Below are 14,568 nucleotides of genomic sequence, written 5' to 3' on the forward strand. Positions count from 1 at the left end.
AAACAAACTTTATTTATAAAGCACTTATCATACATAGTACAAGTTAGCACAAAGTGTTTTACATGATTAAAAATTGTACAATTTAAGTTAAGTTAACTTAAACCCACACACACACACACACACACACACACACACACACAAACCCCACTACCCAAGACAAATCATAATAATCAAAATGTAAAGTATAAAAAATGGGCACAGGGGGACCAGAGAGGAAACACCGCCTTACGGAGCCGTCTACATCGGGAAGAGGACGCCAACCCAGCCATCCCACCCGTCAACAGGGGTGGCCTCCACCCCAGGAGGGGGGAGGGGCGAAGAGGTCCAGCATCATCCTCCCACTGGCAGCAAGCCGGACCCCCCCCACCGCACCAGGGCGTGGTGGACACTTTGTAATAAATTTACAAAAGTCGCATCAAAACTTCTTTCATGTTGTCATTATGGGGTATTTTGTGTAGAATTCTGAGAAAAAAAATGAATGTATTCCTATTATCAATAGGGCTGTAACATAAAAGAATGTGGGAAAAGTGAAGCGTTCTAAATACTTTCCGGACTGACTGTATACCAATAAACACACATGATAATCCTTCACTTTAAAAAAAAATCAACTAAATATCTGCACCAAGCTACAAATCTAAACTTAAAAAATGTAATCAACAATGCTTAGACTCAAACTTGCCCCCGCCCATGAGGTACAGGAACTGTGTGCAGCGTGATCGGCCACTTCTTGCACTTAACAGCTCTGGTCCCCTTGAGCGGATCTGTTACTTGGGCTCTGAGACTCTCCAGCAACAGAGATGTTTTCAGCAGAGCTGAGGAGTAAGCTGGCAGAGTATCTGGGTAAATATTGTGACATTTTGGCTGAACACCAAAGGAAGTTAGGACATTTTCTAAAGCACTTGCTCTGGTTGGGTCCATTAAAATGTCTGATTCCTCATCAGAGATGCACCAAGACGGTCCTGACTAGTTCACGACATTCATGGAAACTGCACTCTTTTCTCTGAATAGGAAAGCTGGATTGCCTGAGAGACAACCTTCAACAAAATAATGCTGGAGCCTTTTCTAAGAAAGTAGAGGCAGTGATGACATGCAGGTTTCTTCCCTCTGAACTACGGATCATGGATGAGACGGGCGTCACCACTGCGCAGACACCACCCAGGGTGGAGATATAAGCAGGTGGGTTAGTCACCCTTGCTTGTGCTGTCTCAGCCAGGGAACAGCATCCCACCCTATCCAGATAATCACAACTCCCACCTTTCAATCACAGTCTTAGATTGTACATTGGAAATGGCGTAGTAATATTATCCCTTCCAGCACTGTTCACACAGGTTGCAATGTCTCGACTGTCCAGGACCCTAAAATAACAAAACAACAAAAAAACACACTCTGTGATGCTTGGACGCTAAACAACCCAGGAAAAGCCTGATGTGGCTGGAACTATTGCTGCTGCATATCTCTTGGTAGCGACCCTGCCAAACATCCAGTCTGGATTTCCCTCAACTGGGATTTTTCACTTTAACAGAGGTGTGTTGAGGATAAAGATTGTGCCTCCATGTCCTACCACTGCCCCTTATAACCATCAATCTCTTTTGGGAGATCCTGTTCCAACCCCAAGTGGTGTTTACACTATTCATTCAGCCCCTGAAGATCTGTGGCCATTTTAAGGGCCCAGCTAAGAAAAAGAGGGTTTTGTGTGTTAATGGTTGTGTCTGACAAACTTATCCTTTTGTTGGTGCATACTCATCACTCCCAAACATAGTTTTGCATATATCACTGGCTGTGGGCAATATCAACTCTTCTGCAGGTAACTATATATATTTTTTTTATTCTGAGAAATGCGATGAGTAACGTGACATAAGCCTTACAACTTTCAACCACTTTCTCAATATGTCTGTTGCTCTTTTAGAGACAGACAGGCCTGAACATACTCATGTGGTTTATTCTGAAAGTAGAGATGATGAGTCTCCAAGGTTTTCTCAGCTTTGCTGACTTCATGCTTTCGTTTGAGAGTGACACTGAACAAATACCATGCAGTTACAACTCTATTCCTTTACGTTCTTTGAAGGTAAATCCATCCTTTAGGATGGTTTCCAAGTGTTTCCGGTTCTTCTCTTTTGTGCATTTGTCGGTGAGGTGGACTAATGCTAGCGTTAAGCATTGAGTCCCGAGCTTGAGGCCTATTAGTACAACGTAATCGATTCAGCTTCGCATAACAACCTAGTAACCTTAGTTAGCTGGTCCACATTATGAATGAGCAGAAGCTCTGTTTGCCTTCCAGCTTTTTTGATTGGCAGCTAATACTAGTCATGTGATATTGGTCTCTGCTTGAGTGAATTGGTAATTTTGCAATCATTTTGTCCAAAGAGGCTTGATATTGCGATCAATGCTTGGCCTTTACTCAAAACTATTTACGCTTTAATTTTGAAAAGTAAACTTTTCACACAAATTATTATTATGGACTTTTAAATGATTTTGGTATCCACCCAGAGCCGGATTAAATAAATGGACTACACTAGGCAGACTGTGATTTTTGGGGCCCCCTCCATCGATGTTATTTATTAATTGAAATCTTAAACTTACCAAAGTTACTAATAAAAGTTAATTCACATTTTACATAGCATAGTCATAGTCAAGTTGGTTCTTTGTATTCCAAAATAAGTCATGTGTTGTATATTAAACAGTCTATCAGACTATTTTTTGATTTTTATTATTTATACGTTATTACACCGCTCTATTAAATGCTATTAAATTATCCTTATCGATTGCGAGTATCATTGTTAAGGTATTAGTACCAGTAAATCACCAATAGGTGTCAGCATTGCTATGTAAACAGAGTAAAATAAGATAAATGTTTTAAGCTATTGCAATTTGCAGAAAATCTTAATTAAATGTGTTGATTAAATTGAATAGTTAAATAAGTACAAATAAATACAAAGACCAATAAAATTTGCAGTAACGAGCGCGTGCGAAATTTTGGGGTTTTTTCGGGTCGGATCCGGTGTCTCTATGCACAATTTTAACTCTCCAATTAGCAAAATACTGGATACCTTCCCCTGCCTCATCATCATTTGGCTTGCCTCGACGCGGGGCCCCATGGCTGCTTGAGACCCGGTCGGATCGGTGATTTTTGTAAAAAAATTTATCAACCGAGCCTTTCAGAGAGGCATTAAAATCTTCCATTTTCTTTAGTTGTTTTCTTTTTTCATCCCCTGATGGAAATTTCCTGAATCTGTCTCGTTCTCTCGACATTGTGTGACAGTTTGTTCCAACTCCACCGTCTGGATCAGAGCAGCTTGTGTCCGCGCTTGGTCTGATCAGTTGTATTGAACAACAGACACGCGTCATCATTGCACATATATCTATTGATATGCACAGACTAGTACACATTTAGGTCTGTAATGGAATGTGACTGTTGATATTTATAAGGGAAAAAAGGAAAAAAAACAAAAAACGGCCCATAGCGCGAGGGGCCGCGAGGCCCCGTGCGGTCGCACGGTTCGTACACCCCTTGCGGCGGCCCTGTGCGTATGTATGCGTATATATATGTATGTATACTAAATATAGTAATAATGCACATATATATATGCCTTGGTATCAACCATTAATATGTGTGCAGACAAAAAAAAAAAAAATAAATAAATATTTTTCTTGTTTTTTTTGTCCCTCTGTCTGGGCCCCTCTCCTGTCAATCGGGCCCTAGGCACATGCCTAGTTTGCCTTTGCGTTAATCCGGCTCTGTATCCACCCCCTGTAGTATCTCCTCTTTGTGGTTACATCCTCTAGGTTGAAGACCCCTGTTTAATTTATTTTCTAGTTATTATTATTTAACTACTTATTTTTCAATTATTTTATTATGTAATTATTCTTTTATATTAACTTTGTTTTTTAGGTTGATTTTAATGTTGTTTTTACTTTTTCATATGTTAACTCTGGTGCTTTTCCTCATGGGGATCTTCCACACCGGGGACTATCGGTGCGTCCGAAATGCCATAATAAACAGTATACAAAAAGTATACTTAAATTTGGCACACTTTTGAGTAAATATCAGTAGTGTGCATTAAAGCGGACGTACTATTAAGAGTGCACACGTCACTTCCTGCCGTTGGGAGGAAGTGACGTGTCACAGCAGCAGTAGCACCGCTCCGCTATTTCCCGTTTATCCTGGCCGAAACAAGATGACATTATATAATATTATTATATGCGAATATTATAATATTAATATTATAGAATAATATTATTATACTTAATATTATACTCATGACATATACGTATCACTTAGCAACCAAACACCGCTGCATTGCATTGTGGGACGTTTCTGCTTAGCTAGTGTCCATCAATCCACACTAATACATTTCTCCAGAATGAGTATGGATAGTACATACTATTGAGTACGTACTAATGTTTCGGACGCACTAAAAAATCTTGAATACTCATTTTGCATACTCATTAGGGTGGAAGTATGGGATTTCGGACGCAGCCTATGCCTACTGGCCCTGTGGGGTCGTTGCCGTGGGGACCGCCCTGTTCGGGGTCACTAGGGAGTCCTGGCTGTGGTGTGGACGCCGGCTGGCCCTGATCTGGGCGGTTACCGTGGTGACGCCCTCATTGGTCATTGGTGGGGGGGCTCCATGTGTGGATGGATCCCCAAGATATTGTTCCTCACCTCAGTGTCAAGCCAGGTATTTGTTTAGATATTTATTTATTTATAATGTTTTTTTTGTTTAAAAAAATATATAATGTTTTATGATGTTCATGATTATGTTATAATGTTTATGTGGGGGAAGGGCGGGTATGTGTGTGGGTATTAAGGTGAGGATGTGTGTGAAAATGACCAGATGTGTGTTTTTAACCATGAGTGTGTGAGTTTTTCTATGTTAAATGTTGATTTTATTATGTAAAGCACTTTGCGTTACTCGTGTATGAAAAGTGCTATATAAATAAAGTATGTGAATAGTGCGCTCTGGTTCTATCTTAGCCAGTTAAACCACAAACACACTTCTTTGGTTGAAGAAAATGAAAGAGTAACTGTTTTTATAAACTTTGTTCAGCAGAAGATGAATCCTTGTGACTTGTTATTGCAGGCTTTGCCTCCACTGCCAGCACAAGGTTCACATTTGCTGTTTTGACTGAAATGTCTCAGCAAATTTGGCAGGAATTGACTCTAATTTTAACACTATTAACATTCCCTTCAAGATGAATCATTCAGCAGAGTCTTGGTGAATAAGTGACTTTAACTAATAGCATCTTCAGGTCGGCTCAGATTTATGTCCACGTTGCTGCTGTTACCGTCAGCTGTATCTGCAGAGCCCATGGGAGGCCCCACAGCTGCACACTAAAGTAGTTCAAGGGCCTTTGTTTCTTTTTGCCATGCATTTTTTGCACAACCATTGTGCAGCCAATGCGACTGCAAGCAAACATATAAACCTGATGAACTTAACTGAATTGTGCCCTTTTTTTCATTAACATATCTCTGAATATGTTTGAATGAATGAATGAAGTTTATTCAGTCACGACAACACAAAAAACACACAAAAAAAAACATTGTGCACAGCATTAACATTTCATACAAAACCAAAAATGTGTTGAACAATGACTGAAAAGGCATAGGCTGAAACTGCTTATAAAAGCCTGTCCTATAGTACCAACTTTATTTTTTTGGTGCCCGAAAACCAAAAAGAGAATAGAAAAGCAAAGAAACAACAAAAGGCAAAGAAACAATAGAAAAGCAAATAAACATTTACAGATAGTCAATTGCATTTATAAGCTTCAAAAATAGCTTTACAAAACATTTTCTTAAAAACAAAAAGAGAACGACATGTTTTTAAATGTATGTTGGCATCATTCCAGAATTTAACTCCAGTAATGGAGACACATCTCCTTTTCATACCTTTTTAGCTTTTTGTACTGTGAAATTGCAGACACCTCTAAGATTATAGGGAGTTTCCTGAATTGAAAAGAACCTCTGTATTGGGTCAGGGAGCATTTTTGATTTTGCTCTGAACATAATTTGCATGATTTTATAATAAAACAAATCATAACATTTAATAACATGAGAATTTAGAAAAAGTGGATCTGTGTGAGCGTAGTAATCAGCCTTATTGGTGATATGTATGGCTCATTTTTGAAGTTTTATTATTGAATTTTAGGTGGTTTTAAAGGTGGATCCCCACAATTCCACACAGTAAGATAAATAGGGAACAATCAATGAGTGGTAGATCAAATGCAAGGCCTGGGAATTCAGTACATTTCTGGATTTATACAGGATTGCGAGTGATTTTGATTTTGTTTCTATGTAAAATCCATCTAAAGGTATGAAGTGCAGCTAATTTACAGACTTACATGAGGATATGGAGTTTTTTTTGTGGAGCAACAATTATGCGGATGCCTCTTCCTGTCCTGTTTAAGACTCATTTAACTCATATGTTCAAGCAACCTGAAGCTCCTGGTGATAACTGTGGTTCAGTTACGGCACAGGCTGCGTTTTCCAGCAGAGGGCAGTGAAGGATAAGGACCCACACAGAGTGTCACAGGAGTTGCATAACTGAGGAGGAAGTGAAAGATGTCAGCTGCTGAAGTGAAAGGAAGAAGAAAAAGCTTGATAAGAGCAAAACTCTCGGCTTCAATTTGGTAATCAGCTGTATAACTTGTTGCAAAGTGGCACCATAAAGAGCATGTCTAACTAGCTGCTCGCAGTTTCTATAAGTGAATTACTTACGCATGTACAGATTTGTCTAAGACAACTTTTGAGGTGTCTCTTTTGTTATGAACCTCAGGACATTTGCTTATTATGGACCTTTAAATAAATCCCCTTTCCAAGAGGTTTCAGTATCACTGAGTGAATAATTGCGCACATCACGTCTCTCATGTGACCACAGCTCTGCTGATGTGTGATCCGGACAATTATTCAGATTATTATGTAATATTCTGATGCTTTACCAAAACCAGAACATGTGATGTCCTGTCAAAATCCCACGACTTGACTTGACCTACATGAGAGTTGCAGAAAAGAGAAGTGACTACATTTAGACTCTGCCCACTCTTGTGTTGGAGGGCGATCATTGGAGCTGCAGTGGACTCTGACCGACGCAACTGTAACCATGTGAATCTCATCTCGGGCTGCTAAAGAACATCAGTCACTAAAGCCTCCTTGTACAATGATAACAAGTCCTTTCCAGTGCTTTGAGGAACTGGCCAAACTTGTAAGTACATTTTTATATCTAGCAGGAGGAATATTTGCAGGAGGAAAGTGTCAAGAGTGTGGTCAAACATTCTCTGTGCTTTCAGCACTTTCAGATCCATTTGTTAATTTGACCTGATTACAAGGGGTAAAGCGTTATCCTGTTGTTTCAACAGCCAGAGGGTTATTTACTGGAAAATAATCACCATGTAACTTTTTCCAGAATGAGAGAAATGTGCTGGAGTCTGAGCAGTGCTCTGTGGTTGTGAAGTGACATGAGTGGTTAAAGTGCTCGTCCTTGACTCCCTTTCTTACATTAATGAGGTCATGGTTTACTTACAGTGACTTGTGCTCTGCTAAAAGTGGCATTTTGACAGCAGATACGTATTAGATATAATTGGCGGAATTAACTGAAATTTGTCCAATTCGCACTGCTTTATTCTTGAACCTTTTACGCTCCTACATATATTTGACACTAGCTTAAGTCTCCAATTAAGATTGTATGAGCGTATGGATTGATCCAGTTTGGATCAATCTTATCATCATTGACACCAGTTCCATCAATAAAACACTGCTCAGACTTATATTTAACCATACATTGTATATAACATACATTCAGAGGGGTGGTTGGGGGAAGTTACATAAACTGGATATGTTACACTATTTTATTGCTACTTTATACATTTTTATTTTACAAAATAATACAGTGATTCCTTCTAAACATTGTTTTCTTTTACTGGAGGTGCTTTCCTTAATCTAAAATACCGTATTTTCTGGACTATAAGCCACTACTTTTTTCACAGGGGTCAAAGACGTATAAGGCCTTTGTAGCCCATTTTTAAAATACTTAAAATAAAGATATTTTTGGCCATTTTCCAAACATTTGAAATGTAGTGTACACATACGTGTATGTGAAAACTTCAAACAAAGGTATTTTAGTGTTTTTAAACCTTTAAACTGTCATTTGGGGCGACCATTTATCTCAAAATTAATAGATTTCCATAACAAAATTTATATTTTAATAAGTATCAGTAATTAAATTAACTGTTCAAGAAAGATAGACACATTTTTCCTTTCATTTTTTGAAAACCATTTTTAAATTCATTCTATCCATAATGACAGTGTCACCCTCTTACTTACTCTAAAATTCATAAAACTGATTTAAAATGTGTACAAGGTGTATCCACTTATGCATGCTATACCAATAATTTATATTTGAACCAAAACTGATAGACATTCAATTTTGAATTTGATACAGAATTGCCATTTGTTGGTCACCCCACATGATGTTTTCACACTTCAGATGGCAGAAAATGACCAATAACCAACATGTTTAAATAAAATAAGAGTGGGCACATGTAGAAGGAACGTATTAGACATACATGTTATATTTTTTATTCATTTTTATGTTTATTATTAGGTAAAAAGTTCCATCGGACAGAAAAAGTAAGCGTCACGTCTTTGACCCATAGGTTTTCAACCATGCAGCTTATACAAAGGTGCGGCTTTTCTGTGGATTTTTCTTCCACTGCTTTGGGCGCTCTAACCGGAATTAGAATCAAAACTAAGAGAAAATAAATATAGAGAAGAATACGCTACTTCTTCTTTAGCAGACACAAGTAGGTAGAAGCAGATTTCAAACAGATAAATAGATAAATAAATACCGGTTATTTTCTCTTGGTTCTGTCCTATTTTAATCAGCAAAGTTGCTGCCGTGTTAAAAGACACTGTTAGGAAAGGATCTATTTAGGTACAAACATGTACATCATTTACAGTTCAAAATCCTTCTGTTCATGTAGTAAATATCTAATCTAACAATATAAATATCTGCAGCTTGCATATCTTTTTTTTTTAAATAGAGCGGATGCGGCTTGTATGCAAGTGCGGCTTATATTCCAGAAAATACGGTACATTTAAGTGTCATCAGTAAGACAAGAAAAGGCCACTAACATCAAAAGTAATTTCCGAAATGCTGTAATCCCTGACTCAGCATTATGAAAGGGGAACAGTGAGGAAAACACTGCACATTTGCCTCATAGTAACTTGTCACAGTGACCTCGGGAGAGTGCAATAAAACTCCTGATAATGATAAGGTCATTTATCTTTCTAGCGGCGTAGTGATTAAGAACATTTTAACTTGCAATAAATGAACAGAGATTTTAAGAAATGTCTAACGCTTCAATTTAATATCAACGTTAGGGCTGGGTGATATATTGAGATTTTAATATATATCGATATATTTTCAAACGCGATATGGTACGAGACAATATCGTTTATATCGATTTAAAAAAAAAAAAAAAATTATGATTTTGATATAGCTTATTTTGTGACAAATTGACTTGAATGTTTTATTTGAGATTTGCACAAATGTTTTGTTATTTGCACAACTGTCAACCTCAGTGGAAAAGTCTGCCTGTTACTGTCTACATTGTATTAATTGCACAGTGTATTTTAATTTAATTGTTATGCAGGAAAGGGATATTTGTTTTATTTTATTCAAGAAGCATTTTTATTCTATATATGCAGGCAGTTTATTTTTATTTCATTAGTTTTATACATTTTGATATTGTGCAGACCTCTGTTAATAAATGTACCTGTGTGACATTTGGCACGAGGCTTTGTATTAAAACTGACTGTTTTTTTAAGGGTTTGTCTCAGAAAAAATGAAGCTAACAGAGAAGCTATGCTATAATGCTTTGGGGGAAACCCCAATTATGGCACAGAAAAAATATCGATATATATCGAGTATCGCCATTCAGCTAGAAAATATCAAGATATGACTTTTGGTCCATATCGCCCAGCCCTAATCAACGTACACAAGTTTTCTTTTCCTTTTTTCTGGTGTATGACCTTATCAACCAAGTGAACCTAATGCAACCTTTCTGCCTCATGCTTCCATGCAGATATGACACACACAGAAGTGGACTGACCCGGCTGCACCATGGCTCTGCTCGTGCACCTCCTGGCCTGCGCCTTCGGCCTCGGCTCTTGGGTTGCAGTGAACGGTCTGTGGGTGGAACTTCCTCTCATCGTCAACGCTCTCCCTGAAGGCTGGGAGATCCCCTCCTACCTGACCATCCTCATTCAGATGGCCAACCTGGGCCCGCTGCTGGTCACCCTCACACACAAGCTGTGCCCGGGTCGCCTCAACGAGCGAGCTGTCATTTACTTCATCCTCTGTCTCGGCATCGTGTCCTGCATCCTGCTCGCCTTCTTCTGGGACAAGACTACCGTCGTGGCCGGGGCATCGCACAGTACGGCCTTCTTCATCATCACCTTCTTCCTGTCTCTGGTGGATTGCACGTCCTCAGTGACCTTCCTGCCTTTCATGATGCAGCTTCCGGCAAAATACATCACCACATTTTATATTGGCGAAGGCCTGAGTGGTTTCATTCCTGGCGTGGTTGCTTTGGCACAAGGTGTAGGCATCTCCAAATGTGTCAACTCCTCTCAAACTTCAGAAAATCACACATATGGGGACACGTGGTCATTACAAACTGAGTATCTGCCACCAAACTTTACCACAGAGGTGTTTTTCTTCTTTTTAGCTGCCATGATGTGCCTAAGTTTAGCTGCTTTTGTTGCACTGAACAGGCTTCCTCGGACGTTTGAACTGTCCACTGAAAACCTCGTGCAAGACGTTGTAGCGTCAGTCAGCTCCGGTTTGGACAACCCAGGAGCACGGACTGATGGAGAGGTTGAAAAAAGCCCAGAGCAGGGAACAGCTGAACGCAGGCGTCTGCTAGCCTATCCCAAACACTCCGTGTACGAGCTGACCTACATCTACTTTCTGGTGGTGTGGATTAATGCTGCAACTAATGGGCTGCTACCCTCGGTCCAGACGTACTCCTGCATGCCATATGGGAACCTCGCCTATCACCTCTCTGCAGCTCTGTCATCGGTGGCCAACCCAGTGGCCTGCACTATCGCAATGTTCTTCCAAAACAGGTAAGAAAGCTCAACCGGTTTATTGTTTACATGGTTTGTGCACAAAGTGTAAGCTCATCAAACATCATAGTAGGGCTGGGCGATATGGACCAAAAGTCATATCTCGATATTTTCTAGCTGAATGGCGATACTCGATATATATAGAATAGAATAGAAGACTTTATTTATCTCCCAGAGGAGAAATTCAGTCGTGCAGCAGCCAAAACACACACACACTTTATACAAAAAATTTAAAATAGAAATAACCAATAAGTAGTTAAATAATAAAAAGAGCAATATAAAAAGTAGAAAAAGAGTATGTACAAGAGAAAAAAATAGTAAACACCAAAAAAATGGATAATATTTAAAAAATATTTACAAAAAATTTACAAAAAATTTATAAAAAAATATATAGATATTTTTTCTGTGCCATAATTGGGGTTTCCCCCAAAGCATTATAGCATAGCATCTCTGTTAGCTTAATTTTTTTCTGAGGCAAACCCTTAAAACAGTATTAAAACAGTCAGTTTTAATACAAAGCCTTGTGCCAAATGTCACACAGGTACCTTTGTTAACCGAGGTCTGCACAATATCAAAATGTATAAAACAAATGAAATACAAATAAACTGCCTGCATATATAGAATAAAAATGCTTCTTGAATAAAATAAAACAAATATCCCTTTCCTGCATAACAATTAAATTAAAATATACTGTGCAATTAATACAATGTAGACAGTAACAGGCAGACTTTTCCACTGAGGTTGACAGTTGTGCAAATAACAAAACATTTGTGCAAATCTCAAATAAAACATTCAAGTCAATTTGTCACAAAATAAGCTATATCAAAATCATAAAAAAAATGTTTTTTATTTTTTTTTAATCGATATAAACGATATTGTCTCGTACCATATCGCGTTTGAAAATGTATCGATATATATTAAAATCTCGATATATCGCCCAGCCCTACATCATGGTCTCTTTTTAACGAGGGGTTGTGTCTGTGTTTGTCTGTATTCAGGTCCCTGATCTTCCTGGGTTCTCTGACCGTGTTGGGGACGGGCTTTGGCAGCTACAACATGGCCATGGCAGCTATGAGTCCATGTCCTCTGCTCCACGGGTCTGCGGCGGGAGAGGCGGTTATTGTGAGTCAAACGCACGTTCTGTTAGAGATGTGAAACGTTGAGATCTTATCAGAAACAGTGGCAAAGTTCAACTCCCAAGTGTTCAGCTGTGTAGTGGCGAGGTTACTTATTTGGATTGTTAACCACTTCTGTGTTTTTCCACAGAAGTGGTTATGATTCTATCCCCAGTTCACGGCTGAGATGAGGTTACGAGGTCACGCTGCTGTTTTGTCCCCCCGCCAGGTGCTGTCTTGGCTCTTGTTCACGGGCACGCTGTCGTACGTGAAGGTGATGGTGGGGGTGATCCTGAGAGACCGCAGCCACAGCGCCCTGGTCTGGTACGGAGCTGCAGGACAGACGGGGTCACTGGTCGGCTCGGTCACCATGTTCCCGCTGGTCAACGTCCTCAAGCTGTTTAAGTCTGGAGACTTATGCAACATTCAGTGTCCTTCGTGAGAACTGCAGCAGCGAGCAGAAGCTGGAGACTGAGCTGAATGGACAGATTTATATTTTGGGATACATGCTTATTTAATTCCTTGCTGTCAGCAGTCAGCTATGGAGGATTTTTTGTGCCAAAATTAAATAAATAAATACATCATTAATTAATTAAAATGGGAATGAAATATATCATTAATTAATTAAATGTGTCATTAATTAATTAAAATTAGAATGAAATATGTCATTAATTAATTAAAATACAATTCATTTTAAGTAAAAATATATATTTATTATCTCAGCATTTAATTAATTAATGACACATTTAATTAATGATTTCGTGTTACGTGTGAATCATGAAATGTAAAACTGCATTTAATTAATTAATGACACATTTAATTAATGATTTCGTGTTGCTGAATCATGAAATGTAAATGTAAAACTGTCAGTTTCACTCGTCAAACTCAGTGGGCGGGGCTAACGCGAATCCAGTGGAATCCACTGCTTTGGTCTGAAACTGGAGGTAGAAGAGGAAGCCGTTCTAAACATGACAGCTGTCAGTTCGGAGGATTTTCGTGAACTTTGTAGAGAGTTGGTGAGCGATATCTTCGACCTTGCAGAGTATGTGGAAGCAGGACCTGCTGACCCCGAGCATGTAGCGTGTAAAGCAGAGGAAGTTCCTCTGCTTCCTCTGCTGGATTCGCGTTAGCCCCGCCCACTGAGTTTGACGAGTGAAACTGACAGTTTTACATTTACATTTCATGATTCAGCAACACAAAATCATTAATTAAATGTGTCATTAATTAATTAAATGCAGTTTTACATTTCATGATTCACACGTAACACGAAATCATTAATTAAATGTGTCATTAATTAATTAAATGCTGAAATAATAAATATATATTTTAACTTAAAATGAATTGTATTTTAATTAATGAATGACATATTTCATTCTAATTTTAATTAATTAATGACACATTTAATTCATTAATGATATATTTCATTCCCATTTTAATTAATTAATTATGTATTTATTTATTTAATTTTGGCACAAAAAATCCTCCATAGTCAGCAGCGTCTGTACTGTTTTAGAAAACTGTCCAAATTCCATGTTGATTCATCCTTGATGTCCATGTTCTATTATTCTTTCATTGAGTCTGTATTAACTTTTTCTTTCATTTGTTGGTTTTCATCACTTAGGGTAAAGCAGAAAACTGTTCTCACCAAGGTGGTTAATGTCTGTAGTAAAATAATTGGCTCTGCTCAGGTGACTCTACAGGACCTGGATAACAAACAGCTGTATAGGAAAGCAAAAACTATCAGACTGTTCCATCCTCTACACCAAGAGTTTCAGTTCCTCCCATCGGGTACATTGGTCAGACTTCCACTTGTCAAAACTAACAGATATAAACATTATTTTGTTCCTTCTGCATCTCCCTTCTCAATTCCACGAGGAAAAGGTAGCTGTTGTGGTGCTTGGATTTTTAGATTTAAACTCATTGTCTTTTTTTACTATGTGTATATGTGTATATATTGCTGCAAAATTAATTGGCCCATTGGGGACAAATAAAGTTATTATTGATTGATTGCTGAGTAATAAATAGATACAGTATTTTCTGGACTATAAGCCGCTACTTTTTTCATAGGTTTTCAACCATGCAGCTTATACAAAGGTGCAGCTATTCTGTGGATTTTTCCCTAACCCTAACCGGAATTAGAATAAAAACTAAGACAAAATAAATGCAAAGAAGAATACGCTACTTCTTCTTTAGCAGATAGAAGTAGGTAGAAGCAGATTTCAAACAGATAAATAGATAAATAAATACCGGTTATTTTCTCTTGGTTCTGTCCTGTTTTAATCAGCAAAGTTGCTGCCGTGTTAAAAGACACTGTTAGGAAATGATCTA

The 14,568-nt window shown here is 38.4% G+C and overlaps 1 protein-coding gene across 1 annotated transcript; it reads left to right on the forward strand.

Annotated features, from left to right (window-relative positions):
• The first annotated feature begins 7,053 nt into the window (after window positions 1–7,053).
• slc52a3 (solute carrier family 52 member 3) lies at window positions 7,054–14,247 on the forward strand. Its single transcript, XM_061735298.1, has 4 exons — window positions 7,054–7,199; window positions 10,081–11,125; window positions 12,124–12,247; window positions 12,470–14,247. Exons 2-4 carry the CDS (start codon window positions 10,119–10,121, stop codon window positions 12,680–12,682), a joined length of 1,344 nt encoding a protein of 447 aa, XP_061591282.1. The 5' UTR covers window positions 7,054–7,199; window positions 10,081–10,118; the 3' UTR covers window positions 12,683–14,247.
• The last annotated feature ends 321 nt before the right edge of the window (window positions 14,248–14,568 follow it).

Source organism: Cololabis saira, chromosome 12 (assembly GCF_033807715.1).
Source record: "Cololabis saira isolate AMF1-May2022 chromosome 12, fColSai1.1, whole genome shotgun sequence".
NCBI lineage: Eukaryota > Metazoa > Chordata > Actinopteri > Beloniformes > Belonidae > Cololabis > Cololabis saira.